General features: G+C 43.3%; 1 protein-coding gene across 6 annotated transcripts in view; it reads right to left on the reverse strand.

The window, feature by feature from the left end:
* LOC147021948 (ankyrin repeat and fibronectin type-III domain-containing protein 1-like) overlaps positions 1-26,160 on the reverse strand; it is a 443,484-nt gene that overhangs the window by 133,857 nt on the left and 283,467 nt on the right. For 5 of the 6 annotated variants that reach the window (XM_085892411.1, XM_085892413.1, XM_085892415.1 and 2 more), the window contains 2 exons: positions 22,460-22,594; positions 583-796 (listed from right to left, as the gene is read on the reverse strand). In XM_085892411.1, coding sequence (XP_085748537.1) covers positions 583-796; positions 22,460-22,594 — 349 coding nt within the window. The remainder of the gene's footprint in view (positions 1-582; positions 797-22,459; positions 22,595-26,160) is intronic. The other variant, XM_085892412.1, reaches the window with a different exon arrangement.

Genomic DNA, 26,160 nt, shown 5'->3' on the forward strand with positions numbered 1-26,160 from the left:
ATCATCCTAACTCTCCTCCTTACTCTGAAACTGAACAGTCATACAGGACCTACAGTTCTGAAACATATTATTATTATGAATATTATGGTAATCATAATAATCATGTTGCTACAAAGATAATATTCCTATGACATTGCCACTATATTGATCATCGCCCTATTTTAAAAGGTGCTCCTAAATATTATGATGATTGCAAAAATTACAGTTGTCAGTTTATGAATGGTGAAGAGAGTGATTTGACAATATACAAAATTATTAATCCTGAATTAATTAGTTTATACTTAATAGGAGGTTTGCTCTTTCCTTGTGAGTGATAATGGCAAGTATATGATGCAGTCATAAAAGGTTTGTACAAACATTTTTTGTGTCAAGGATAAGGTATAAAAACCTTGAAAAGGAGAGATAGTGAAAGCAGGACAGAAAGATAATAAATAAATAAATAAACAAATGAATAAATAAATGCATAAACTCTGCAAAGGATGAGTTTAATAAATGCTGGAAGAATGCAGGAAAATTTTCCAAAGATAAAACTGAAGAAATGAAAAGCAGAAAGTCTACTTTGCACTGGTTTGAAACCCGTACGGTAGAAGATTTCCGCTGGCGGTCGCCATGGCTCACTGGCAGATTATCCTCCAGCGAAGAACTGCTGCTGCGGAATTTTCCCGAGAGGTTGCGGTAGAGGCGCTTGGCGGCGCTGGGCGATGCTGGACCTCCTCCGCCCATACTTCCTGTGCTGGACATGCGCCCACGCCCCGGGGAGCCACGCACTTGCTGACTCATCCTCGAAGCACAGGACCTGCCAAAGGCCGAGGCGCACAGCCACAAAAGGGGTCGTGAACCAGAACAGACATATCAACAAACCGAATAATACGATTGATGGAAGTTTTTTTGCCATTCATAATAATCACAGTAAAATTATGTGATTATTATTATGAGTTTTAAAAATAATTTACTATAGTTATTGCAAAAAAATGCCAATAGGTGTCATCCACTTCACATATGCTTTAGAAGTAATTATCTTATTTGCATAATAATAAAGGTTGTAGTTCATTTTCAGACATTTCATTTCAGAAGTTTAATGAAAACAGTTTCATCCCAATAAAATGCGATTAAAACATTTGATTGATTCATGTTGTTGCTACAGGCGGACAAAGGTTGTGATTATATGCATAAGGAGGAGATCGAATAGTTAACATTCGTATTGAGTTGGTGGTTACAATCCCAGCAGTAACATTAACCCCAAACCCTGACTCGGTTATTGGTGCCTGCTTATTCAGTGTCACCACAGGAACTAGTATACTAACTTAACACATTATTTTTTATCATTGATATGATAAATAAATGAAACTGCATGCACTGCTTTGTAATATAGGGCACTGAGTATGAGGGTACATGCCATTCTATACTGCAATTTATTCATTTGAAATCCGATTTCATCCTCAGGGCAACACAATGGCTGCATTCAACAAGAAAAAACAATCATTGTGAATTGGCAAGGAGAAAAATGTTGCTTGCTGAATTCAGGAGAGGACAGATGTTAATTGTAGAGGGATGAAAATTTTGTGCACATTGACATTACTGTATTCTCTATCATCATTCCACAGTACTGGCCCCTCATGCCCTCTTTTTTATAAATTAAAACAAAAACCATGAAGGGGTCTTTTAAGTCCAAAACAAGTTATGGAAGGTATAAACAAGGACGACTTTGATGGCATAATATTGGTAGCAATGGTTCATCTTCAGCACAGTTCATTTGTATACATCTTAACAGTAAACAAAGCTTCAACAGGCTCTTTTGAAATTATGGCCCACCAATCTTAACGATCAGGCTTGGCACAAGGCTTTTGATTTCCTAACCTATGGGAAGTAATGCACAACGGGAAGACAGTTACTGAGAACAGTGAAGGATCCACCTGGTCGTGAAGAAAGACACGACTGGAACCAATCTCATAGCTTCGTCTAGTTCCGTAAGATCACTTTGTAACTGCATCATTTCTAAAGTAAAACGTCTTCTCTCCATCAGCTGCATCTCAAAACGTAGCCTATGTAAACCAGGAAGCAATCTGATAGTGCTGCAATGAACCTCTTCCATGACAGCTATGTCCTTCCTCATTTATGGAAACAAAACTACACAGTAATCAAGGTGAGGCCTTACTAAAATATTCCACAGTGTTAACACCATTACCTGAGATTTGTCACCTATTCCCTTAAAAATGCAACCTAAAATCCTACTTGCTTTTTCTAGCGCTGCCTGACTGCACTGACTGCTTAAACCCTGCATTAACAACCACTCTGAGATCCTTCTATGTAACATGCTCCACATGTAACTTCCCATTGCATTACGTAGTCCCTATTTATATTATTGCTGCCCATGCCCACCACCTGACATTTCTCAATATTGAATGGAATCTGCCATTTAACTACCCTTACTATGAGAACATCTACATTTTCTTTAAATTGTTCACCCCACTCTTTGCAACATGCCTGGTGTTGGCTTAAGATCTTAGGATCTTGAGTTCAAGACACTGTTGTTCTGTTGAAATAACACCAGGTTGGTTGACTCAGCCTGTCATCGTTCTGAGGTTGGCAAAAATGGGGTAATAAACCATTTGAGTGTCCTGTGTTGGAGCGGTGACCTGTTCAGGATTGTATGTACTCCTTTGCCAATGAAACTGCCTCGGAAGCTCCTTTGTGCCTCACGGTGTGAAAGAAATGATTATTTTTTTATTATTATCACTTTGCAACCAAAGTCACCTCAAAGCTTGGTTTCATCTGCGAATTTTGAAAGCACATTCTTAACTCCGCCGTCCAAATCGCTGAAATAAGTCACAAAAAATAATGGTCCAAGTATTGATCTCTGTGGCACACCACTATGTAATTTTCCATGCAAGACATACTCTGATTGACAACCACTGTTTGCTTTGTATCTGTCAGCCATCGTCTCTATCATCTGATTCCGAATCAATGCTTCCAATACTTTCTTCATGATTGATGTTAAGCCAACTGGTTTATAATTTCCGATGTCTCCCTTGCTCCTTCCTAAATATTGGTGTTACTTTTACTACTCTCCAATCCTCTGGTATCTGTCTTGACCACAGCGAGCTATTAAAGACATCTGCTACTATCCCACTTATCTGCTCTGGTACTCCTGCAACATGTTCAGATGCACATTATCTGGCCCTGCAGCTTTATCTTCTCTTAACATTGTTTTGCAATCGAATAAAGAATTGTAATAACTACATAGATGCATGTCAGCAGTACTGGCTGTTCTGATTCATTGTTTAAATATGGCTGCAAAGCATGTCCCAGGAAACCTACCAAGTAAATTGCAATAGTGCTTAAAAAGATACTCGTTGGCTCACTTCCTGAAGCTATTCCGAAAGATTAATTGCCTAAATCATTCGAGCAGAGCTTTTATGGAAAGATTCTCTTTTTCACTTGGAAAGATAGCTTACTTTGATAACTTTGTGTTACTTTACACAATACTGCTACTTCTAAGTCTTCCAATTTGATTATCTGAATATCATTTCCTCACATATATCAGATAACGTTGCACTGTAATCTTGCTAACTATTCCTGAGAAGAAAATTGAGAGACAAATCTATCATATCGTATAACTGGATTTGGTAGTTGAAATAAAAGTACAGCCAGGCTGGGCACAAGCATTAACACTAATGGTAATACTGTATTGTACTATTTCTGCAATGCTGACAATGCTTCCGGTGTCACTGCAACATTCAGTAGGGACAGTTATTCCACAAGGGATATCCCACCAAAACGATGGCTTCTTTGATGTTTCTTTAAATGACATTTGTTTAGAGGTAGATAAATGCATAGTTTGAGTAAGTACCTGGTAAATATCTGGAACATGATGAGATGTGACATTATTACAAAAATATTGTCTCGATTATTGGCAATAAACAAATCACTCTTCCTCACTTCTCGCTGAACTAAATAACCAAATGATGTAATGATCTATTTTTCATTTGATTGGAGCGAGTCATTGTATATTAATTTATAAACAAAATAAAGAATGTTGAAAAAATGGTTATAAAAGGTGACACAAGGAACTTTGAAGGAGGAGGAAGTCATTGGAGACATGAAGTTTATGCTCCATGAAAACCACATTAATTTAATTTAATTAATAGTATATCAACTTAAATTCACTGGAATAAAATGTAAGGCCTAAGGAACGACCTCACATTAATCATGCATCGTGTGCTCATATCGGATAGTTCATTTTTACTTGTAACAAAGACTTCATGTTTCATTTATGTTGTCCTGTTTTTTGGCTGGTGGAAGGTGGTGTGTGCAGTAGTGATAGCGAGAGTAAGGGTGTCATGTGATCTGCCCTGCCTGTCTAAACCAGCGAGGGCCAGGCAAGGTAAGATAAAGAAACCCCTGAGAGGGTAATTAATATGAGGTCGTCCCAGCACACAGCAGCATGATAAAGTTCGCTCCCTACCTCCGACGCGTGGCAGAGCACGTAGAACATGGTTAGCAGCTTCATTGGTGCACATTTATGCCTATGACGTTACTGATGATTCGCCAACAAGGGATGAAACTGGTCTGATGGCTGAGGGGGTGGGTAACATTGAGATTCTCATTTATGTGCTACTTGTGAATATCTGCAGCTGCAGAGGAACCCAAGTATAGTTGGAAACAGCAAAGGGCTTACCTTGTGTAGCTTCTCTCGGTTGCTTTATGCAGCTTTCTTTGGCTGTAAGGGCATGGGAATTAATTATACAAATCCTAGTCACCTGGAGAAATTGATGAGGTGAGAGATGATTGGTTATTCCCTCCAATTTACATATTTGCGAGTGACAGACCTGATTGGGTCTTGATACTTGTATGCATGAACGTGTGTGTGTAATATATATATATATATATATATATATATATATATATATATATATATATATATATATATATATATATATATATATATATATATATATATATATATATACACACACACACATATATATGCATGCATGTATAGTGAATGTCGCCATGTTCGGATAACTCCAGACAGACCGGCGAGTCGTTAAGCGACCATGATAGCCAGTCATCCCTGTAACTTCTTACCAGCCCTCACATCTAGAGCTGTGTTACTGTAGAGTTGAAGTTCCTGGTACAAGTGAGTGTCGGGCCAGTAGTCACATGACAGATTTTATTAATTGGCTGAGTGGAACCAAGTTGGGTGACTGTCATCTTATTTGTGGACTAACCTCTGGATCAATTTCGTTTAGAAAACCCCCCCATCCACTTTCTCAACAATCCTCTGGAAGAAGTCTTTTCTTTCAAGCTTCTGGGTCTCACTATCTGCCATGACCTTTCCTGGGAAAGTCCTCCGTCGTGCAAACTGGGAATCCTCCGTCGTGCAAAGTCCTTCCTCGGCCCTCTTGCGCTCCTGACCACTTACAAAGCTTTTGTCCGTAGCCTGATGGAGTACTGCTCTCCCCTCTGGGCTGGTGCTCCTGCCTCCCACCTTTCTCAGCTTCACGCTGTCGAAACCAGGGCATTTAAGATCATCGGCATCTCCTGCAATGAAGCTGAGTCTTTGGGCCTCTCACTCAATCACCGCAGGTTGGTCGGTGGTCTTTCTGTCTTCTACCGACTCCTCTCCAGCCTTGCTCCCCCTGCTCTCTCTGCGATTTGTCCCCACCACATTTCCACAGGGCGCTCAAGGTCCGCCAACGACCCCCTTCTGGTAAAACTACCAAAATCACGAATCACTGCTCATCTTCACTCTCTCATTCCTCTTTTTTCCCGCCTTTGGAATAAACTTCCTCACTCTATTCTTTCCCATTCTTCCCTCCAGGCTTTCAAAACAGCTGTTCACCACCACCTCTTATCTTCCCCCATCCAAATCCTCGATCTTTTCTACCCCCGATAATCCACCCAAGCCCACTTCCTTCAATTCCCCTGCTTTCCTTCCTGAAAGTCCCTGTAATGTCCATCTTCTCTTCGCCATGTTCCCCGTCCCATCCCCATCTCTCTCCCTTCCACAGTTCACCTAATGTGTCTGTTCCCCACTGTTTTATCCCTTCCACTCCCACCCCTCTTGTCTCATGCCCCCTTTGCTGTGAGTTGTGTGTTAGCTCTCATACGAGCCTCGACAAAGTATACAAAAAAAAAAAAAATTGGATCACCTCAGCTGCCATATACCATGGACACGATGTGAACAGGACGAGGCAGGAGACAAGTTTGGTTTCATAAATGTCTTACAATTAACAAAGCACAAGCCAAGTCAATCTATCTAAATTACCCACAACACATGCACTCGTGACCCATGGGTATCGCATATGTAGACAGTCAACTTAACATTTTAATATATGGGCCCACAGACATCCGACAAATAAGCGAGAGAGAGGGGGGGAGAGAGAGAGAGAGAGAGAGAGAGAGAGAGAGAGAGAGAGAGAGAGAGAGAGAGAGAGAGAGAGAGAGAGAGAGAGAGAGAGAGAGAGAGAGAGAGAGAGAGAGAGAGAGAGAGAGAGAGAGAGAGAGAGAGAGAGAGAGAGAGAGAGAGAGAGAGAGAGAGAGAGAGAGAGAGAGAGAGAGAGAGAGAGAGAGAGAGAGAGAGAGAGAGAGAGAGAGAGAGAGAGAGAGAGAGAGAGAGAGAGAGAGAGAGAGAGAGAGAGAGAGAGAGAGAGAGAGAGAGAGAGAGAGAGAGAGAGAGAGAGAGAGAGAGAGAGAGAGAGAGAGAGAGAGAGAGAGAGAGAGAGAGAGAGAGAGAGAGACAGAGAGAGAGACAGAGAGAGAGACAGAGACAGAATAACGAGTTGGGGTAGATGGTCGGACCTTGGATATCGGTGACAGCTCACGAAGGGTCGTGTGACCCTTCATTCTCCTCTCTGGTACACGCCAGCTGGTTTCAGTGTGGCCTGTTGCAAATTGCAGAGAAATAATGGCAGACGTGGCAGGGCAAGTTGATGGCAGAAAGCAGAGACAGCTCTTCCAGATGGACAAACAGCAGCGAGTGAGCAAACATGTTAATGTCAATCCAGACTGACCCTTACCCAAGAGAAGATGATGACGAGATCGTGCAGATCGACCCGACTCTCCTCCCTGATGACAAAGTGCGAACAGCAACATCCAAGACTGTTAAAATTCATGCTCGCTGGCCTTATATTTCTCTCTCTCTCTCTGTGGTAACCCAACCTGTTTTTCCTTCTTGGTCCGCAAATATACATGTCGCCACAATCTCATTGGGAGATGTTTCTCAGGCATATTTGTTCTCTCACCTGACCGATAGGCCACACACAGTGGGCCTTGCGGACCTTTCCCATGAATTAGTCCTGTTTTTTTGGCATATATCATTTCGCTCTGAATGTGATGTGCGTTGTGTGTTAGCCCTCATACGAGCCTCGACAAGGTATACAAACAAAAAGAAAAAAGGCTCGTCGTATAAGAGCAAACACACAGAATGTACAACAAAAAGAGCAGGAGACAAGAGGGGCGGGAGAGGGAAGCACAAAACATTGGGGAACAGAGACATTAGGAGATCTGTGGAAGGGAGAGGGATGGAGGAGGGTACATGGAGTAAACAAGATGGACACTACAGGGACTTTCAGGAAGGAAAGCAAGGAATTTGAAGGAGGTAGGTTTGTTTGGGGTGGATTAAAGAGGGTAGAAAAGATTGAGGTTTTGGATGGGGGAAGATAAGAGATGGTGGTGAACAGCTGTTTTGATGACCTGAAGGCAAGAATGGGATTGAAGAGAGTGTGGAAGTTTGTTCCAGAGGTGTGAAAAACGAGGAATGAAAGAGTGAAGGTGAGCAGTGATTCTTGATTTTGGTAGTTTCACCAGAAGGGGGTTGCTGGCAGACCTTGAGTGCCTGCAGAAATATGGGGGGTGAGGGGGGAGGGACAGATCACAGACAGAGCAGTGGGGGGGGCAAGGCTGGAGAGGAGATGGTAGAAGACAGAGAGACCACCAGCCTGCCTGCGGTGAGAGAGTGAGAGACCCAATAACTCAGCTTCATCGCGAGAGACACCAATGACCTTAAATACCTTGTTTTCCACAGCGTGAAGCCAAGAAAGGTGTTAGGTGGGAGCACCAGCCCAGAGTTGAGAGCAGTACTCCATCAGGCTGTGGATGAAAGCTTTGTACGTGGTCAGGAGCTCAGGTATGCCAAGGAAGGACTTTGCACAATGGAGGATGCCAAGTCGGTGACTGGCTTTGGAGGCCAGCTTGGTTTGAAAATGTGTTGCTCTGAAGAACCCCAAAAAGGGTGAAAATAGTTGGTTGCTTCACTGTTCTTTCTTCTTCTTGGTGACAGCATTTGATCTTGGCATCTTTGTGCTGCAAGAGTCCCTTCTGGGGCTGCAGTCATGACTATCGTCATGGTGTCTGGTTAGGTTGGAGAACCGAATCAATAATATATATTGTTGTAGTATTCGCGCTCGCCCGCCGTGCGAACGACTGCGTTTCACCAATAGCAGCCGGTTCGCCCATCGAACAGACAATCCAGTCGTGACTTTCTGCAATGGCGTCAGAAACCAGTCACGGATGGGTTTTCAATCCCACCACAACCTTGTCCGTACCCTACCCACGCTACAGGGTCCGATCGCCAAATCTTCAATTTACCTAATTATTCGCGCAGGTAGGTTACCGAGAGGTTGTACCTCAACGGGACCGCTTGGAAACGAGTCGCTTAAGCAGCTCGCTTCCTTTTGGGATAACCGAGCGGGGTAATATCGCGCAGTCCCGTTGGACCCGATCACTTTACCGGCTATTTAAAAGCCAACTAATATTCCGCAATACAAGATGGCATTTCAATTGGGAGCATGGACGCAACGAACAGGTTTACATTTAAACCAGCACATTTATTTACTCTATGTGTGCAGGAACAATCATGCAGTCATTCAAAAACACCAACATGCACGTATACAGAACAAGCAATGAATGCGGCACGGCACGTGGGCAAGACAAAGCGGAACAACCGTCTATAAGTAATTATTAATGTACAGTCACACAGTTTTACTTACGGTACTCGGCGCCACAACATTCATTTGAAAGAAAAGCAGGAAAAAGACTCCCATCAAAGGCAATGGGGTCAGACTGGACCTCTTGGGTCTTTATGGCGTGGGACTTGGCAGACCGAACGAGTCCCACGAGACCGTTGCAGGTTACCTGCACCCTCGTGGTGTCTGGCCTGGGCGACCCGCGACGTCCCGTCCCCACAGCAGCTGGCGTAGCTGCGGTCGAGCTCGGGCCTTCCGTGTGGCAGACGAGCTCTCTCCGGTTCTCTCCAAACAAACGCGCTTGGGCGACCCACGATGCTCCTTCCCCACGGCAGCTAGCGTAGCCGCGGTCGAGCTCGGGCCTTGCCAAGCGGCCGGGTGATTCGGTCTCAGTCGGCAACTCGTTTGAGAGGAACGAATGGGTCTTTCCTCTCTTAGAGTTGATGCTCTGTAAGAACCCGTCCGTCCCTCAGTGATGCTCGAACTGCGCCGAAGCCCGATCACCTCGGACCGCCTGTCGCTAGCTGGCGAGCTCTCTCCGGCTCTCTCCACACGAACGCGCGGTTCCGCACGACACAGCAGGCAAGGCTGTGCCTCCAGCTCGCGTCTCCTTCGCGACGCCCAGACTCTCCACCGACTGCAAGCTCCAAGCTCCCGACTCTGCCACGAGCCCAGACGTCCACGCAGCTCCTTGGCTTCTGGCTGCCTCCCGACTCCCCGACCTCTCCAGACTGACTCAGACCGACCCACCGATCAACTACTACCGATCAACTCGACGCGACCCAACTCGAACACGAGCTTGTCGCTCTGCTCGTCCTTTTATAGGGCTGCTGAGACGTGGTTTGGCCTTCGATCCTCGACCTCTGACCTCTGCGCAGAAAGTGGAGGTGCGCGAGATCACCAAGCCTCTCGATCCGACGAGCAAACGTCCCCCGTCGGCGTGCAGCGAGCCGCTCGATGCGGACTCGCCGCGGCTGGCGCAAAGATGGCGTCGTTTCGGAGACGAAGTTGAGGCGATGTTTGTGGTGTGGAGATGTTGACGGTTGCTGGCGAAGTGGTGAGGATGGCGTGGTTTGGTGAGAGGCAGGTGTGGTTGTGGTGGTGGAAGGCGGTTGGTCTGAAGCGGTTGTTGAGAGCGATGTTAGTGGTGGGGGTGGTTGTTGTGAAGCGGTTGTTGAGAAAGATGTTGGTGGTGGATGTAGTTAATCCAAAATAACGATAGTAAAGAATAACGGCTAACTCAAAGATCACAGCCCCGTTAACATGAATAGTTCCCTTTAAACAACAGTGGGGAAATCTATCTGGACACGGACTTATCGGCCTAACTGATCTAGGGACCTTTATGGTGTTCTTTCAATTTCCACAGCCATAACAATATATATATATATATATATATATATATATATATATATATATATATATATATATATATATATATATATATATATATATATATATATATATACAGATTGTACATGTTTGCCATATATATATATATATATATATATATATATATATATATATATATATATATATATATATATATACATATATATATACATATATATATATATATATATATATATATATATATACATATACATATATACATACATACATGCATACATACATACATACACTTAGTGTACAAAACATGCTTAACACCTGCTCTTTCCATGAAATAGACAAATCAGGTGAATCCAGGTGAAAGCTATGATCTCTTATTGATTGCACTTGTTAAATTAGTTTTAATCTGTGCAGATGAAGGGGAGGAGACAGGTTAACAAAGGATTTTTAAGCCTTGAGATGATTGAGACATGGATTGTACATGTGTGCCATTCAGAGGGTGAATGGTAAGACAAAAGATTTAAGTGCCTTTGAATGGGTTATGGTAGTCAGTGCCAGACGCACCAGTTTGAGTGTATCAAGAACTGCACCGCTGCTGGGATTTTCATGCTCAACAGTTTCCCGCATGCATCAAGAATGCTCCACCACCCAAAGGACTTGCAGCCAATGGCAGACCAGTGATCAGATAAGAAACGATTCATTGATGAAAGAGGCCAGAGGAGGCTGACACAAATTGTGCAGAGCAACAGGACGGCCTATGGGCTACAGTTCATCAACTGACAGTCCAGTACAACATTGGTGCCTGAAGACCCAGAAAAGCATGCACAACTCGTCATACCTTGACACAGATGGGGGTATGGCAGTCGATGACCACACAGAGTTCCACTTGTTTCAGCAAAAAACAAGAACCTGCGGTTGCAGTGGGCTAAGGAATGAAAATACTGACACTGGAGGATTGGAAAAACTCTGCCTGGTCTGATGAATCCTGGTTCCTGCTGTTTCACACTGATGAGAGGACGAGGGTATGGAGAAAGCCAAATGAGCACATGCATCCATCATACCGAGTGTCAACATTTCAGGCTGGTGGGGGTGGTGTGATGCGATGGGGAGTGTTTTCATGTCACACATTGAGCCCTTTGATTAAAGTGGAGCAACGTTTGAATGCTACAGGATATCTGAACATCATTGCCAATTGTCAGGTCAGATCAGATCTGTGACTTGCTACAGGTATCATGTAAACCTGTATTCACCTGTTTCATGGTGACAAAACCATCTGCCCCACCAGGTTTTCTGGTGAGGAGGGTATATGAATGTAGACAACCAGCATGATTAAAAACAAAACCTGTCAAAAGGTGGAGGGGCTCCTTTTCAGCCAATGGCCATCCATATCGAGTGTCCAACTATGTCTGTGGACATCCTCCTGCAGTTTGGTTACTTTTTATGAGGAGGTTGGTGGCAGGATTTACAATGTAGCCACCGTAAAACACCTCATTCCGTAAGACATACTAAAAGCAAAAATAAATCTGAAAACAGACTCCATGGGAGTACCTCCTGTACAGCTGCCCTGCAGAGGGCAGCTCACCAAATGACGGGATTGGGGCAAAGCCTTCGGGACCCTCACTCCTTGATGACAGGAGGAAAACCACGGGGTATCCTTCCTGGGTCAGATTGAGGTAGTGTGTGTCAGGATGGTGCTGAGGTGTCATCCACCAGACAGTGGCCTCCTTGGGTTAACCTGAGGCAGTCCCTTCAGGTGGGTGCCTGGATTGTCCTATCCTAAAGAGAGGATGATCACCTGTCTCTGTTATCATCTGAGCTCAAGTGTTTGGACATCGGTATTGTGGCACTCTCGAAGGTTCGGAGACCAGATTGCGGCGAGATCATGGCGGGTGGTTACACCTACTATTGGTCTGGTCGCTCTGATAGTTACCATGCCAAAGGAGTTGCTGTAGCTGTGTCAAATAAGCTGACTCCAATGATAATTGAGGTAACACCGGTCAACGAGCGTATTATGAGACTAAGGATTCGTCACTCCCTCGGTGTCATTTCCCTGGTCTCTGTATATGCTCCGACTTTGTTGAGTGATCTCACCTTGAATTACGCATTCTATGCCACGCTAGAGTCTGTGATTGATCGGTGCCCCAGGCAAGATACTCTTCATGTCTTGGGGATTTCAATGCATCAGCTGGGATGATTATGCATCAGGGATGATGACGAGCAATGTGTTGGACTGGATAGGGATGGTTATGAGAGACCCAATAGGGATGGTTATGATACTTATGAGATGGGTCTGGTCCCCATGGTCAACTGGTCAACTGATAGGGATGTTGGTCCCAATGGTCAAATGATAGGGATAGTTATGAGACATGTCTTCATCCCCATGGGTCTGAAACTGTGAACCAGAGGAGCTCTAAGTTCCTTGACTTTGCAAGATGTCATGGACTTCGGGTGGCTGGTTCATGCTTTCAGCACCCACAGGCTCATCACTGGATTTAGTATTCCAATGCTGGTGGTGTGGCAAAGAAGATTGACCATGTGCTCGTTGATGGAAGGATGATCCAGAACTGCAGGGTCTACCGGAGTGCTCAGTGCCTCAATACCGACCACAGGATTGTTGCAGCAACTCTGAAGTTGCAGCATAAATCTGGGACCATGGTACTATCCAAGCCTGAATGTTGGCAAGGTCAAGGATGAGAGGGTAGCTGAGGAGTTTGCGAACAGGCTGAGTGTGGATTTGGGGCTGTCTGGGTGCTTTGGGGAATCCTGAAGAGTTGTGGAATGCCTTCAAGACTACTGTCCTTGATGTTGCCAGTGGATGTCTTGGAACTCACTCTGGGGCGAAGACCAGAGTGTCAGGACCAGGCTGAATGGCAGAGATGAGCTGTTCAGGGAGGTGAGGCATAAAACTGTACGTGTGCTAAGGGTGGACAAGGAGACCTCTGTGTCAGGAATCTATGAGGGGGTCGAGCATCACCTGTGGTCAAGTGATTCTCATCGTGCTTACAGGGGAAGTAGCACATTGCATTCCTTCAAACCTGTCCCTCGGTGTACTGCAGTAAGAGTGGAGGGTGGTGGGCTCTTGACAGAGCAGTCCGAAGAGAAGGCCCGCTGGGCCGGTTACATTGAGCAGCTGCACCAGACTGATCCACCAGCTGTTTAGTTGGAGGTCAGTGGTGTAACTATCCCTCTTGCTGACACTCCAATCAATTTTGATCCACCTTCGTTTGTGGAAACAGGCTGCAGTGAACCAGTCGAAATGAGGTAAAGCTCCAGGGATCTGTGGCATCCATGCTGAACTTGTCAAGGCTTGTGGAAATGCTGTACTCATGTTGTTGCATGCAATTCTATGCTCTGCCTGGAACACAGGCATCATGCCAACTGACTGGAAGAGAGGCCTTGTTTTCCCAAGGTGTAAAGGGAAGGGCGATTGCCAGGACTGCAACAACTACCGAGGTGTGAAGCTGCTCTCAGTGCCGGGCAAGGTTTTTGCTCGGATAATTCTTGATAGGGTTCGCCACCATCCGCTTGAGCACCAGCGTCCAGAGCAGTCAGGCTTTACTCCAAAGAGGTCAACGATTGACCATATCCTTGCTCTTCGGGTCCTCACCAAACGCAGATGAAAGTTTCGGAGGGGGCTGCTTGCAGCCTATGTTGATCTCCGTGAAGCATTTGATTCAGTAAATCGGGATGCCCTCTGGAGTATTCTTGTTCTTCGTGGGATGCCACCAAAACTGATCAATCTGATGTCTGAACTACACTCTGGTACTGAGAATGCTGTGAGATGTGGTGATACCAACTCTGACTTATTTTCAGTTATTACTGGAGTTTGTCAGGGGTGTGTACTGGCCCCTACACTTTTCACGGCTTGTATAGTCTAGATTCTAGGGAGGATGTTGGAGAGATCAAGCTGTGACATTCATGTCTCAGCTGGTTGTTAGCCAGAGGTCAATACACATCTGTGTCGGGCCTGGGGAGTCATGGATTCACTGGATCATGGGGTGTGGTGCTGCCTGTCCCTGTGTGGGAGGAAGAAATTCCGAGTTTTCAGGTCCTTGGTGGTTTCAGGTCCTTTCCAGGTCCTTGGTCCTTGGTGCTTCCAGTCTTGTTCTGCAGATGTGAGAGTTGGACTCTGACCAGGGATCTGAGATGGTGACTTAATTCCTTTGGTACCAGGTCTCTTCGGAGTATCCTCTGCTATCGTTGGTCGGACTTTGTGTCCAATGAGCGGTTGCTGAGTGAGACTCAAATGAGATTTGTTACCTGCATAGTCTGTGAGCATCAGCTGTGGCTGTCTGGACATGTGGCTCGTTTTCCTGACGCTGATCCTGCTCACCAGATTCTCTCAGTGAGGGATCCTCATGAGTTGAGGCCAATGGGCTGACCACGCACCTCGTGGTTGCAGCAGGTTGATCGGCATCTCAAGGAGATACGGATGGGCCAGGCATCTGCTTGGGGAATGGCCAGACAGAGGCCCCTGGAGTAGCGGCGGAAAGTGGACACAGAGACACGCTGCTCCGGTGCATGCTCCTCTCCCTAACCTGACCTGACCTGACATTGCCAATCAGGTACATCCCTTCATGACAGCAGTGTATCCATCTGCGAATGGATTTCTTCAGCAGGATAATGCCCCATGGCACAAAGCTAGGATTGTCCATAAATGGTTCCATGAACATCACAGTGAATTCATTTTACTGCAGTGACCTGCCCAGTCAGCAGATCTCAATCCAATCGAGCATCTGTGGGATGAGATGGACAAGCTATTAGCAGTCGAGATCCACTACCAGCCAACTTCACACAACTGTGGGAAGCATTGGAGTCAACATGGGCCAACATCCCTGTGGAATGCTTTCGACACCTTATGGAGTCCATGCCCTGACAAAATGAGACTGTTCTGATGGAAAAGGGGGTGCATCTCAATATTAGAAAGGTTTTCCTAATGTTTTGTACACTGAGTGTGTGTACATATATATTGAATGTCAGTCCATCTGTCCGTCTCCTCGATAACTCCTAAACCATGACACCTCGTGGCCCCAATCTTTGCATGCATGCGAAGGGAACTTCAAGGTGGTGCATGATTTAAAATGGAGTGTTTGGGGGGTAATTTAAACACCCCTTATGAAGATAATTTAGAGGGTGCTCAACAACAACAACAACAACAACAACAACAACAACAACAAAACACAACAGCCTTTGGAATCACTCAAAAATGTTTATTACAAGCAGAATTATGGCCAAAATAGTGTAAAACAAGTCAAATTGGCAGCCATATTGGATTTATGCAAATGAGGCATTCTTCCTTTGTGTTCCAGACCTATGCACATGTATTGTTCACACATAATAAAACATTCTGGACTTTCAAATCACTCAAAAATGTTGATTAGAAGTAGAATTATGGCCAAAATAGTGAAAACAAACCCAGTCAGATCAAATATCGTTGAGTCAATCTTGGATTTATGCAAATTAGTAATGACGTACTCATATGCCAGTGTGGGTGGCATCATGGATTTTATGACTTCTGGGGACCCTACTGAAGAGAAAAATACAAATATAGCAGCTTTTGGTACTGTTGGTTGCACTCCATGATTTTTGTTGGTCTCGTTTGCAGTACTATTAATGGTGCCATAACCTTCTTCTGGAAAGTCAGTCCCCCTCCACCCCCCCTCCACCAACTCCTTCCCGATCCACCCTTCTGAAAATTCACATCCATGTTACAAATTTAGAGTGCGCAATGCAAAACGAATATACAAGTGTGATTACAAACGTTGTTTCCCATTGAAACTTGTAGAGATGTTTGACTTTTTAAAATGTAGTTTGCAACAAGTGTCACATGTTTTACCCAGCAGTAGATGAGTTTGTTGATGCCATTAGAATGAAATTAGTAATGTTTTTAGCTTTGAAACCCTTTGAAAAATCCCTTTGCAAAGGTTTAGAAGAGGCTGTAAAAGTGCTATTTGCATGGCTGCCCTTAAAATGATAAGTTATTGACTTGACATGATTCGCCAATTTAAGTCCATTGGAGGATAAAAGCCTCCCTTAACATGATCCATATTTTCTATTCTACACAATTTGGGGGCAATGGACTCCATCTCCCAATCTGACCTATTATCATTCTTTCGATTTCCAGTGTGTATTTATTGATGTACTGTACATCGAATTTTCTGTTCTTCATGCGATATGTCCAGCTGTTCCATTTCTAATTTTTGATTGAGACCAATATACCATTGAACTTTGTTATTTGTCTAATCTATTGGCTTCTCTTGTTGCGATACTGAGACATCTTTCCATAGTAGTACTGCAGCATAGAAAACCAATTGTTCAAATTTGCATAAAAGCACCAAAATTGGTACACATGTAGAATAATGTATTCCGAACAATTATTGATATGGAGCCACCCGAGATTTTGCCTTGGTCAGCTTTTGCCTTGGTCAAAAATCTATAATTGTTCGGAATACATTATTCTACATGTGTACCAATTTTGGTGCTTTTATGCAAATTTGAACAATTGATCTGAAATATCAGACTACACTGCTGGACCATAGCTATTTGCATGGTGATCAATTTTTGTTCCCATTTGTTTGAAAGAGACAATGGTTTCACTGCCAAACATTATTGCTGGTATAATGCAGATTGCAAATATTTTCTCAAGTACAAGGGCAGTTTTCTTTTCATGACATAATAATTTTCCAAATGCTACTTATCCTGCCTCTAAATTATTTTCACCTCTAAATTGATCCCAAATAATTGTTTTTCTGAGTTGGCCTAAGTAAATATAAACGCTAGTTTCTTCAATTTCCCAATGAACAATGCGAATTTCTTGCATTGCAGTTGAACATCATTTTTGAGTTCATTATATTCCTTTTCCTCCAACACTCAGATTGTCAAAATTTATATCTTAATTCCATCATGATTTTCAGTTCTTCAGCATTATTTGAAATTAAATCAATGTCATCTGTGAACCATAGGCGGTGGAGTCTTTCTTCATCGACATTTGTTCCTGTTTCCACAATTTAGCTCTTGTTCCACTCTTTGGTGTGCAGTGACCCAAGTGAGATCATGTCTTCCTGTCTGACACTTCTTTTGTTCTGGATGTTGCCACTATTCTGATGCAGTTTCAAGGTCACTGCCCCCACCATTTTAAACCTTGCTTATTGTTTAATATACTGAAACACAAAAGAAACTTAACACCTTTTAAACCTTCAAATATCAACAATAACACTGCGTGTAGTAAATGTGTGAACTTATTTGTGGACAATAGTGTCCTCACTGTCAGACAAAACGGTCACGGATGGTCACTTGAACCTTCAATGGTCACTTCATAGCACAGCTGTTGAACAGCCGTTTTGACTGTCAGTGATTAGCCAAGGGATACGGGATGATTTTAATGAGCTGCAGGTGATGTCTTGATATTGGCTTTAAAAAGGCCAGTGCAAATGGGCATTTCAATCAACATGCCACGATTGTCAAGGGATCAACGGCAGTGTGCCTTGGGCATACTGCCAGGCGGATTGAGCTACCGTGAGGTGGCACGTCGCCTTGGCTGTTCACACCAGACGATATCGGCCCTGGTAGACAGAGACACCCTCCACAACTCTGCAGATGACAGACCTCGATCAGGGAAGCCAAGAGTCACCACTGCAAGGCAGGACAGGCAGATGGTCCTAAGTCAGATGGCTTCAGACATTGAGGATTGAGTGGGACAGAATCCAGCAGCAATCCATCCAAAGACTGGTAGGCAGTATGCGCCGACGATGCACTGGCTGTATCCAAAACAATGGTGGCCACACACGCTATTGAAAGGGGACTGACATTGCACCCTGTGCTGTTCTGTACTGCAGAACAAACTTATGAGATGGTGTATCTTGGTCAAAAACTTGACATGTCATCAATAAAATGCCAATGTTTCAATTAGCAATTGTTGGTTTGTTTTATTTTGAACTGTTACAATTTTATTACATTTCAAACAAGTGGTCAGTTTCTTTTGCATTTCAGTATATATTTATGTATCTGGAATTAAGGTTTATCGATGTAGATTGCAGAGTTTGTATGACAGCATTTGTTTCAACATTGTAAAAGCCTTTGTCATAATCAAATAAATGGGAGGCACAAGGGAGATGTATGTTTTCTTAATTTTTCCACAAGCTTATTGATTGTTTGTAGGTGATCCGTCATTGAATATCTGCTTCTAAAACCTGCTTTCTTGTGTGGTTCGTTGTCCTGTTCAATTGTGATTCAGTTGTTGATAGTTTTCTATAGCAATGGAACTCCACTGCCATGCAATGCGTTGTATGTACTAATGATTCCAAAACTATAACAGCTGCATTCTCAGTTTGTGCCAACAGCAGCAGGGTCAGTCTTGCTGGGAATTTTTAAGAGTAGGAACCAGACTGAGATAGTTCCCTCGCCAACCCACATTGGAAAGTGTGGCGTGTTTGCCAAAGCCCCTCAACATGACATGTCACAGTCTAACTATATGTTAACCTTTTCTTCAAACTTTCCAATTAGTTTTCTTGTCCAATGCATTGGCAGCCCTAAATTATCAAACAAGAAAATCAATGGCAGGTAATTGTATGGCAAAGAAATCTTCTTTAGTTCTCCTGTCGTTTCTCTGCAAAATTGAAGATTTCAAAATTACCTTTCATCGCACTTCAGCCGTGAGTCTTATGGAACACACAAAGGCCAACAAGAAAATAATCAGTTCATTTCCGATAACAACTGCAGATCAAATTTTCTCAAAATGCTTTTGAAAGCATAATGAGATAGTTGAGTTCCAGAAGCATCTCGCATGACACTAAGTGGTGGCAACCACAATTGTGTGACAATTTACTGAGCCAATTCATTACCCACAGGACGCATTTTACAAACCATTACACATTGCTATATCTAGCTTGTTTGTTGTATCTGAGTCTGAAAAAATTTCGGATGGATGATCAAAAATATTTTGAGCAGTCGTCTGTCCATTGGAATGTCATACATTAATTTAGGAAGATTTAAAAGGAACAAGTCTGAAGACGACGATGGTTCATGAGCGGTATTTGACGATGTAGATTGTTTCAGAAGTCAAGGATGAGACAATGTGATCATGTTTGACCAAGTTATAAAAATGATCAACATGATGTGGTACGAGTGACAGGTTATTAGCTGCAAAATGTCGAAAACCCAGTTTCGTTCAACAACTTTCAAAATTTGACGTTTGCATAACCTTTAAAGGTTCCAAAACAATGTTGTGGACATTAAAATAAGGAAGCAGGATACGTGCTATAGCTTAATGGAGTTAGTTCGTCGAAGAAGGTCGAAAACCCGATTCGATTCCCACAACTTTGAAAATTTGACCTTTGTGAACTTTAAAGGTCAAGGATTATGACCTTTGGTGCAAAACTTCCTCTGGAACATTCCAGGAACAATATAACGTCATATAGGCTATATGGCATTTCACACTCCTCGGATTATCCATACTTTGATGAAATCAGCGTAAAAACAAACTTGAAGGGGGTGCCACGGGCAAGGTGTTCGAGATAGAGAAAAATGGTTTCGAGACTTTAGGTGGGGAATGACCTCAAGATTATGCATAAAAAATATTGTCATCCGAGCTCTCAAAGTTTGGGCGGTCGTCTGATTTTTATGTCAAAATTCGAAATTTTCTGAGTTCATGACCTTGGGACTAAAATGAAAAATCGAGTTCCGTGGGGCTATGCAGGTGCCATTGGGCTAACCAAATACCGAAAACCCCTGCCAGATTCGACAAACCCCTCGGAGAAGATGGATTTTTATGTCAAAATCGCAATTTTCTAAGTTCATGACCTTGTGACCTTGACCTTGGGACTAAAATGAAAATTCGAGCTCCGTGGGGCTATGCAGGTACCATTGGGCTAACCAAACACCGAAAACCCCTGCCAGATTCGACAAACCCCTCGGAGAAGATGGATTTTTATGTCAAAATCGCAATTTTCTAAGTTCGTGACCTTGTGACCTTGACTTTGGGACGAAAATGAAAAATCGAGCTCCGTGGGGCTATGCAGGTGCCATTGGGCTAAGCAAATACCGAAAACCCCTGCCAGATTCGACAAACCCCCTAGGAGAAGATGCAAATTGAAATCGGCTACCCCCTAAAAACACAATTCGCAATTTTCTAAGTTTGTGACCTTGTGGCCTTGACCTTGGGACAAAAATGAAAAATCGAGCTCCGTGGGGCTATGCAGGTGCCATTGGGCTAACCAAATACCGAAACCCGTCAGATTCGACAAAACCCCCTAAAACTGCATTTTTTTTGAAAAAAGATGATGCAAATTTCATAACTTGACGTTTCTCCTCCATAGAAGATGCAAATTGAAACAGGCTATCCCCTAACAACACGTGTTTTTTGGGCGTGGCTCCGCCCATAATGGGCGGACCACGCCCATTTTCAGGAAAATACAACTAGATAATGATATAAACCTTCCACCAAAATTTCATCAGGATCGGATCAAAACTCATGGAGCTATGCTCGGGACAGACAGACAGACAGACAGACACACACACAACAATAACGAATATAGTGGTCACTTATATTTTTCGTGAAAATATTTTCTCGTGAACCAATTATATTTTTCATGAAAATATTTTCTCGTGAACCAAAAACATCAAAGTCATGTTCCCTTTGTATTATTGTTTGCATGTTTATGAGAAAGCTGAAAAGCAGGACACCGAGGTGGTTTCTTTTGACAACCAGTCATTTTCTTTTTCATCCTCTTGTCGTTTATTTGTTATTTATTTTAATCATTTTGTTCCTCACTCTGATTTCACTTCGAACCCTTTGTGCCATCATTTGTTTAGGAAGTCTTATATGCATGTAACCTACCAGTGTTGGCAAGTTGTACAATTGCTTCAGTATGAACTGGAGCAGCTGAAGGAGACAGGACTTTATACATTAGAACGGACATCATTACAATGGCATTTGATTGAGATGTTTAAGATAATGAAGGGTGTGGACAAGATAAGTGCAGAATAATTATTCAGCAGAATAGACAGTGATAGGACTAGGGGCCAGAGCCTGAAAGTAAAGCAGAGGAGAATTATAACAGTAATAAGGCAGAGGTCTTTCAGTCTGAGAGTAGTTGCAATGGTCTCCCAAGAAAGGTAGTGGCAGCAGAACCAGGAAATAAGTTTAAATTGGGATTATATAGGTACCCAGAGGCATTGGAGATCGAAGATTACAGGTATATTGGCAGGACTTGTAGGTAGCTTGTGTGTGAATGTGTGATGGTTTCTCGGGTTGGTGTAGCGCAGGCATGATGAGCCGAATGGCCTCCTCATGCACCAAAGTTCCTTGCATATATATCCTTGTATATACATACATACATATATACATACATACATACATACATACATACATACATAACTGTTAGCTCCACTACAAATATTGTGTTAGCAAATAAGAAAATAAAATTTACTTTTCTGTGTGTTTATACATATTCAAGAGAGGTTTTGTGCTAATCACATGATAACTTTACTTATGATTGTAGCAGGATAAAACATTGTGCATGAAAAATAACGAGGCAATATAACTTGCAAGTTGCAGAGAATTGATGTAATTCTATAGTTTTTGAAAAATAGAGAGCATAATTGTTAATCTTTGCCAAACATCTCAGACTGACATATTTGCTTAACACCTTTGGTCAATCTGTTTTGAAGTTGTTCTGGCTGAGAGGTTTGGCAAAGATTGACAATCAGTTTCTTATTAAAGTTGTTCAGGCAGGTGATATTGTTTGGTAGCTACGTTACATTCGTTGTCTGGGAATTATGATTGCAGATAATAGGAACATTTCAGCCATGGTGCTGTCAAAGGCAGGGTAAAATGTGGTCTCTGGCAAAGTGTAACCACGAAGATGTTCATGTTCATAGAAATGATAATGCATGTAGCACTGCATATTCTAATGATAATTACTGTCCTATAAGTGGCAAAACAAATTCTCCAATAAACTAACCTTAAAACCTTTGACATGACTGAATGTCCAAAAAATGGATTCATTATAAAAACATGCATTTTAGTAAAAAAAACAAACATGAACATGAAACTAATGATAGATACTATGTTCATGAAGCTTTCATTTCAATAATAGCAGTTTGGTCACATGTCAAATGCAGTTCAGTACTCCCACTATACCCACCAGTCAAAGCTGATGGAGCGCTGTCTACTGGAATCGTTTGTGGCACTTAATGATGTTGTTGACCCATCTTCCTCACCAGCTGATCGTTCTCTCTGATTGAGCCGTTGTGTAAGCCGAGCCAGGCTGCCCTCGAACCTGACATGGGGACAGAATAGTGATTTGGAAACCTTGAAATAATCCACGAAACCTCAAACCAGAATAAAGAACTTAGTGAAGTACAAAATTGCATTAAATGTCCAATCCATCTTTGCTAGGTCCGTCTAAAAAGTAACGGGACTGAGCCTGCTGTGTGCTCCACTGACACGACTTGAATGAACGGGTTGCGTCACAGTCTTTCGAAACATTCCAACAATATATATGATTGGTGATGGTTGACTGTGCTCATTGTGTGATTTTTTTACAGGTCGTGCTTTGAACGTTGTCTCGTCCGAGTCGTTGCGCGATGAGACATGAGCAGAGAGCCAATCTGAAGTTTCTTGCCAAGCTTGGTAAAACACCTTCCGAATCCTTCGCAATGCTGCAGCAAGTCTACGGGGAAGAAACGATGTCACGTACACGTGCATTTGAATGGCACAAGAGGTTCAAAGAGGGACGGAAGGAGGTTGAAGACGATCCACGGTCTGCAAGACCTTCAAGGAGCAGAACGGCAGACAACATCGAGCATGTGAAGCAGATTGTGTGCGCATATCATCGACTCACAGTGCGGATGATTGCTGTGGAACTTTCCATCAACAAGGACACTGTCTGGAGCATCATCACTGAAAATCTCGAAATACGCAAGGTGTGTGCAAAGATGGTTCCCAAGCTGCTGTTGTTCGAGGACCAGAAACAGCAAAGAGTCAATGTCTGTCAAGACATTATCGAGCACCTCGAGGACGATACAAACCTGCTCGGGAGAGTCATCACTGGCGATGAATCGTGGATATTTGAATATGATCCCAAGACCAAACGGCAGAGTCATCAGTAGAAAAGTCCGGCATCACCAAGACCAAAGAAAGCAAGGATGTCAAAGTCGAAGGTCAAGGTGATGCTCATCGCGTTTTTTGACATCAAGAGCAACGTCCATTTTGAGTTTCTACCACAGGGTCAAACAGTGAATCAATGCGTGTGCAAGGAGATCCTCCGGCACCTCATGAGATCAGTCCAGGACAAGAGGAGGGATCTGTGGGAGAACAATGCCTGGGTGCTCCACCATGACAACGCCCCTGCTCACAGTGCCCTGAGCATCTGACAGTTTCTGGTGGAGAGGAATGTGCCAACTCTGGAGCAACCCGTGTATTCACCAGACTTGGCCCCTTGTGATTTTTTTCCTATTCCCCAAGCTGAAGGGGGTGATCATGGGGACTCGATTTCCTGATGTGGAGGCCATCAAAATGGCCATGATGAAGGAGCTCCGGAGGAATCCAGAAGAAGCCTTCCAGGGGTGCATTGAAGCGTGGAAGAAGAGGATGGACAAGTGGGTGAGACTGGAGGGAAACTATTTTGAAGGGGACAAGTTGTGATTTCAACATATTTTTTGGAATAAAATTTCTGTGAAGTCAGTCCCATTACTTTTTAGATGGACCATATATAAATATATATATATATATATATATATATATATATATATATATATATATATATATATATAAATATATATAAATATATATATTTATATATATATATACATATATATATATATATGTATATAAATATATACTGTATATATATGTATATAAATATATACTGTATATATATGTATATCTATTGTTACAGATTTCAGAATCCGGTCTGATGAATGCATCCACACATCCAGGTCCTCAGACAGTTATTTCCTTAAATGGATGTTCAGATTAGCCCCATCCCCATGTCTAATGAGATTTTAAATGTGATGCATTGAGAAGGGTGAAGAATGGATCCCTTTTCTTATGGGAAGCCTTTTTCTTTACGACAGACACGTTCACACAAATTTATTTTGCGAGCTCTGACGCGCGCCCTTATTTCTCCTCAGCAACGTTCTTTTGCGAGCTCTGACGCGCGCCCTTATTTTTCCTCAGCAACGTTCTTTCGCGAGCTTCGATGCCCGCCTTTTTTTGGAGGGCATGGGTTGTCATGGTAACTGTGCGCAAGTGGGGCGTGGTGAGCTCAGGGCAGACTGTGCCCACCGAGACGGCCTGCCGATATAAAACGAATTGGAGGTCCGTTCGGAGGAGAGAGAAATAAGAGCAGAGAGGAAAAGGAAGAGAAAGAAAGCCAGAGAGGAAAAGGAGTAGAAGAAAGCGAGAGGGCAAGCAAGCCAAAAAGAAAGCGAAAGAAGTAAGCACGAGAAGCGAGCAAGAAGCGGGTGTAAGCGTGCAAAAGAGGAGAAGAAAGCGAGCGTGTGGTGCACATATGGGTGTCTGACCAGTGCCAACAACGAGACAATTCGTCCTTCCCAGTGCTTGAGCAAGCGAGCGTGTGGTGTGCATGTTTGTGTGAGCAGCGCCGACGGTGAGTGAGGCACGGGTCGGTCACCAACAAGTGAAGCGCGCATCAGTCACCGATGGACCGTGTGGGTCACTGGACGTCACCAGTTTTGTGAAGTGTGAGGAACTACCGGTGTCGCAGCACCAGGATCTAAACCCACGCCAGACGATCTCGGTGCCCTCCCAGACATCGACTGGTGTTCAAGGCTGTTTGCGAGAGGGTGCACGGCAAGGCTGGGTGCTGGTGACGGACGTGACACGCTCGCACACATTTCAGGACGTTTTCACTTCATGGACGAATACTCTGTGGTGATCGAGACGATTCTTCTGCCTCCCCCCACCCCGAATGATCTGTTGGGTACCCTTGTCTGTGTTTAGCTGTAAGTCAACCCCCGATAAGCATCTGCTCTTTGTCTCTTTCCTGGCATTTTCATTGATTTTGCTTTGAAATTTATTCTTTATTTACCTCAGAAAACAAAAAGTTCTTTTTATTTTTTTTATTTTATTATTAATAAATTATTTATTGACTTCCAACCTGTCCGTGTTTGTCCTTTCCTTCCATTGGCCTAGCATTGTTCGAACCGAGATAGACTGAGAGGTAATTACCACAGCTTTGACCAAAAATCGTCGGCACGCACCAGCGGTTAAAATTCTCAGCCGCCCGAATTAAAATCAAATCGAGATAACATTGGTGCTTTGACGATGGCGTGCTCCTCCCTCAGGTGATCACGTGACTTATAGTTAACTGGGTGGCATTCGTGGTTTTAAAACAACCCATCATACCACAACGTTAATTGTGAGCGGTGGCTCCAGGTCCGGTTCTACCGAGGACAACCGGGGATTAATCCCCCTGAGTGACAAGCTGGTGTCTCGGTAACCGTGGCTGCAACAATGTATATATATATATATATATATATATATATATATATATATATATATATATATATATATATATATATATATATATATATATATATATATATATATATATATATATATATATATATATATATATACCGTGGTGCCCCCAGAATCCGAACGCCCCATTGTTTGAACAAATTGGAATCCGAACAATTTTTTCGATAAAATTTTGCCCTAAAAACCGAACACATTTTCGAAAACCGAACACAACGTGGTGTTCATGTTTACTCACGTGCGTCTCCCCCACCTGTTTGACCCGCATCTTCGCGCTTTGTTCATTCAGTTCGTCGGTGGAAGTACTCGTGAAAGCATCTCTCATGTGTCGATCGCTACTTT

This window comes from Eptatretus burgeri, chromosome 8 (genome assembly GCF_056783735.1).
Source record: "Eptatretus burgeri isolate ZD-2024b chromosome 8, Ebu_testis_v1, whole genome shotgun sequence".
NCBI classification, from domain to species: Eukaryota; Metazoa; Chordata; class Myxini; order Myxiniformes; family Myxinidae; genus Eptatretus; species Eptatretus burgeri.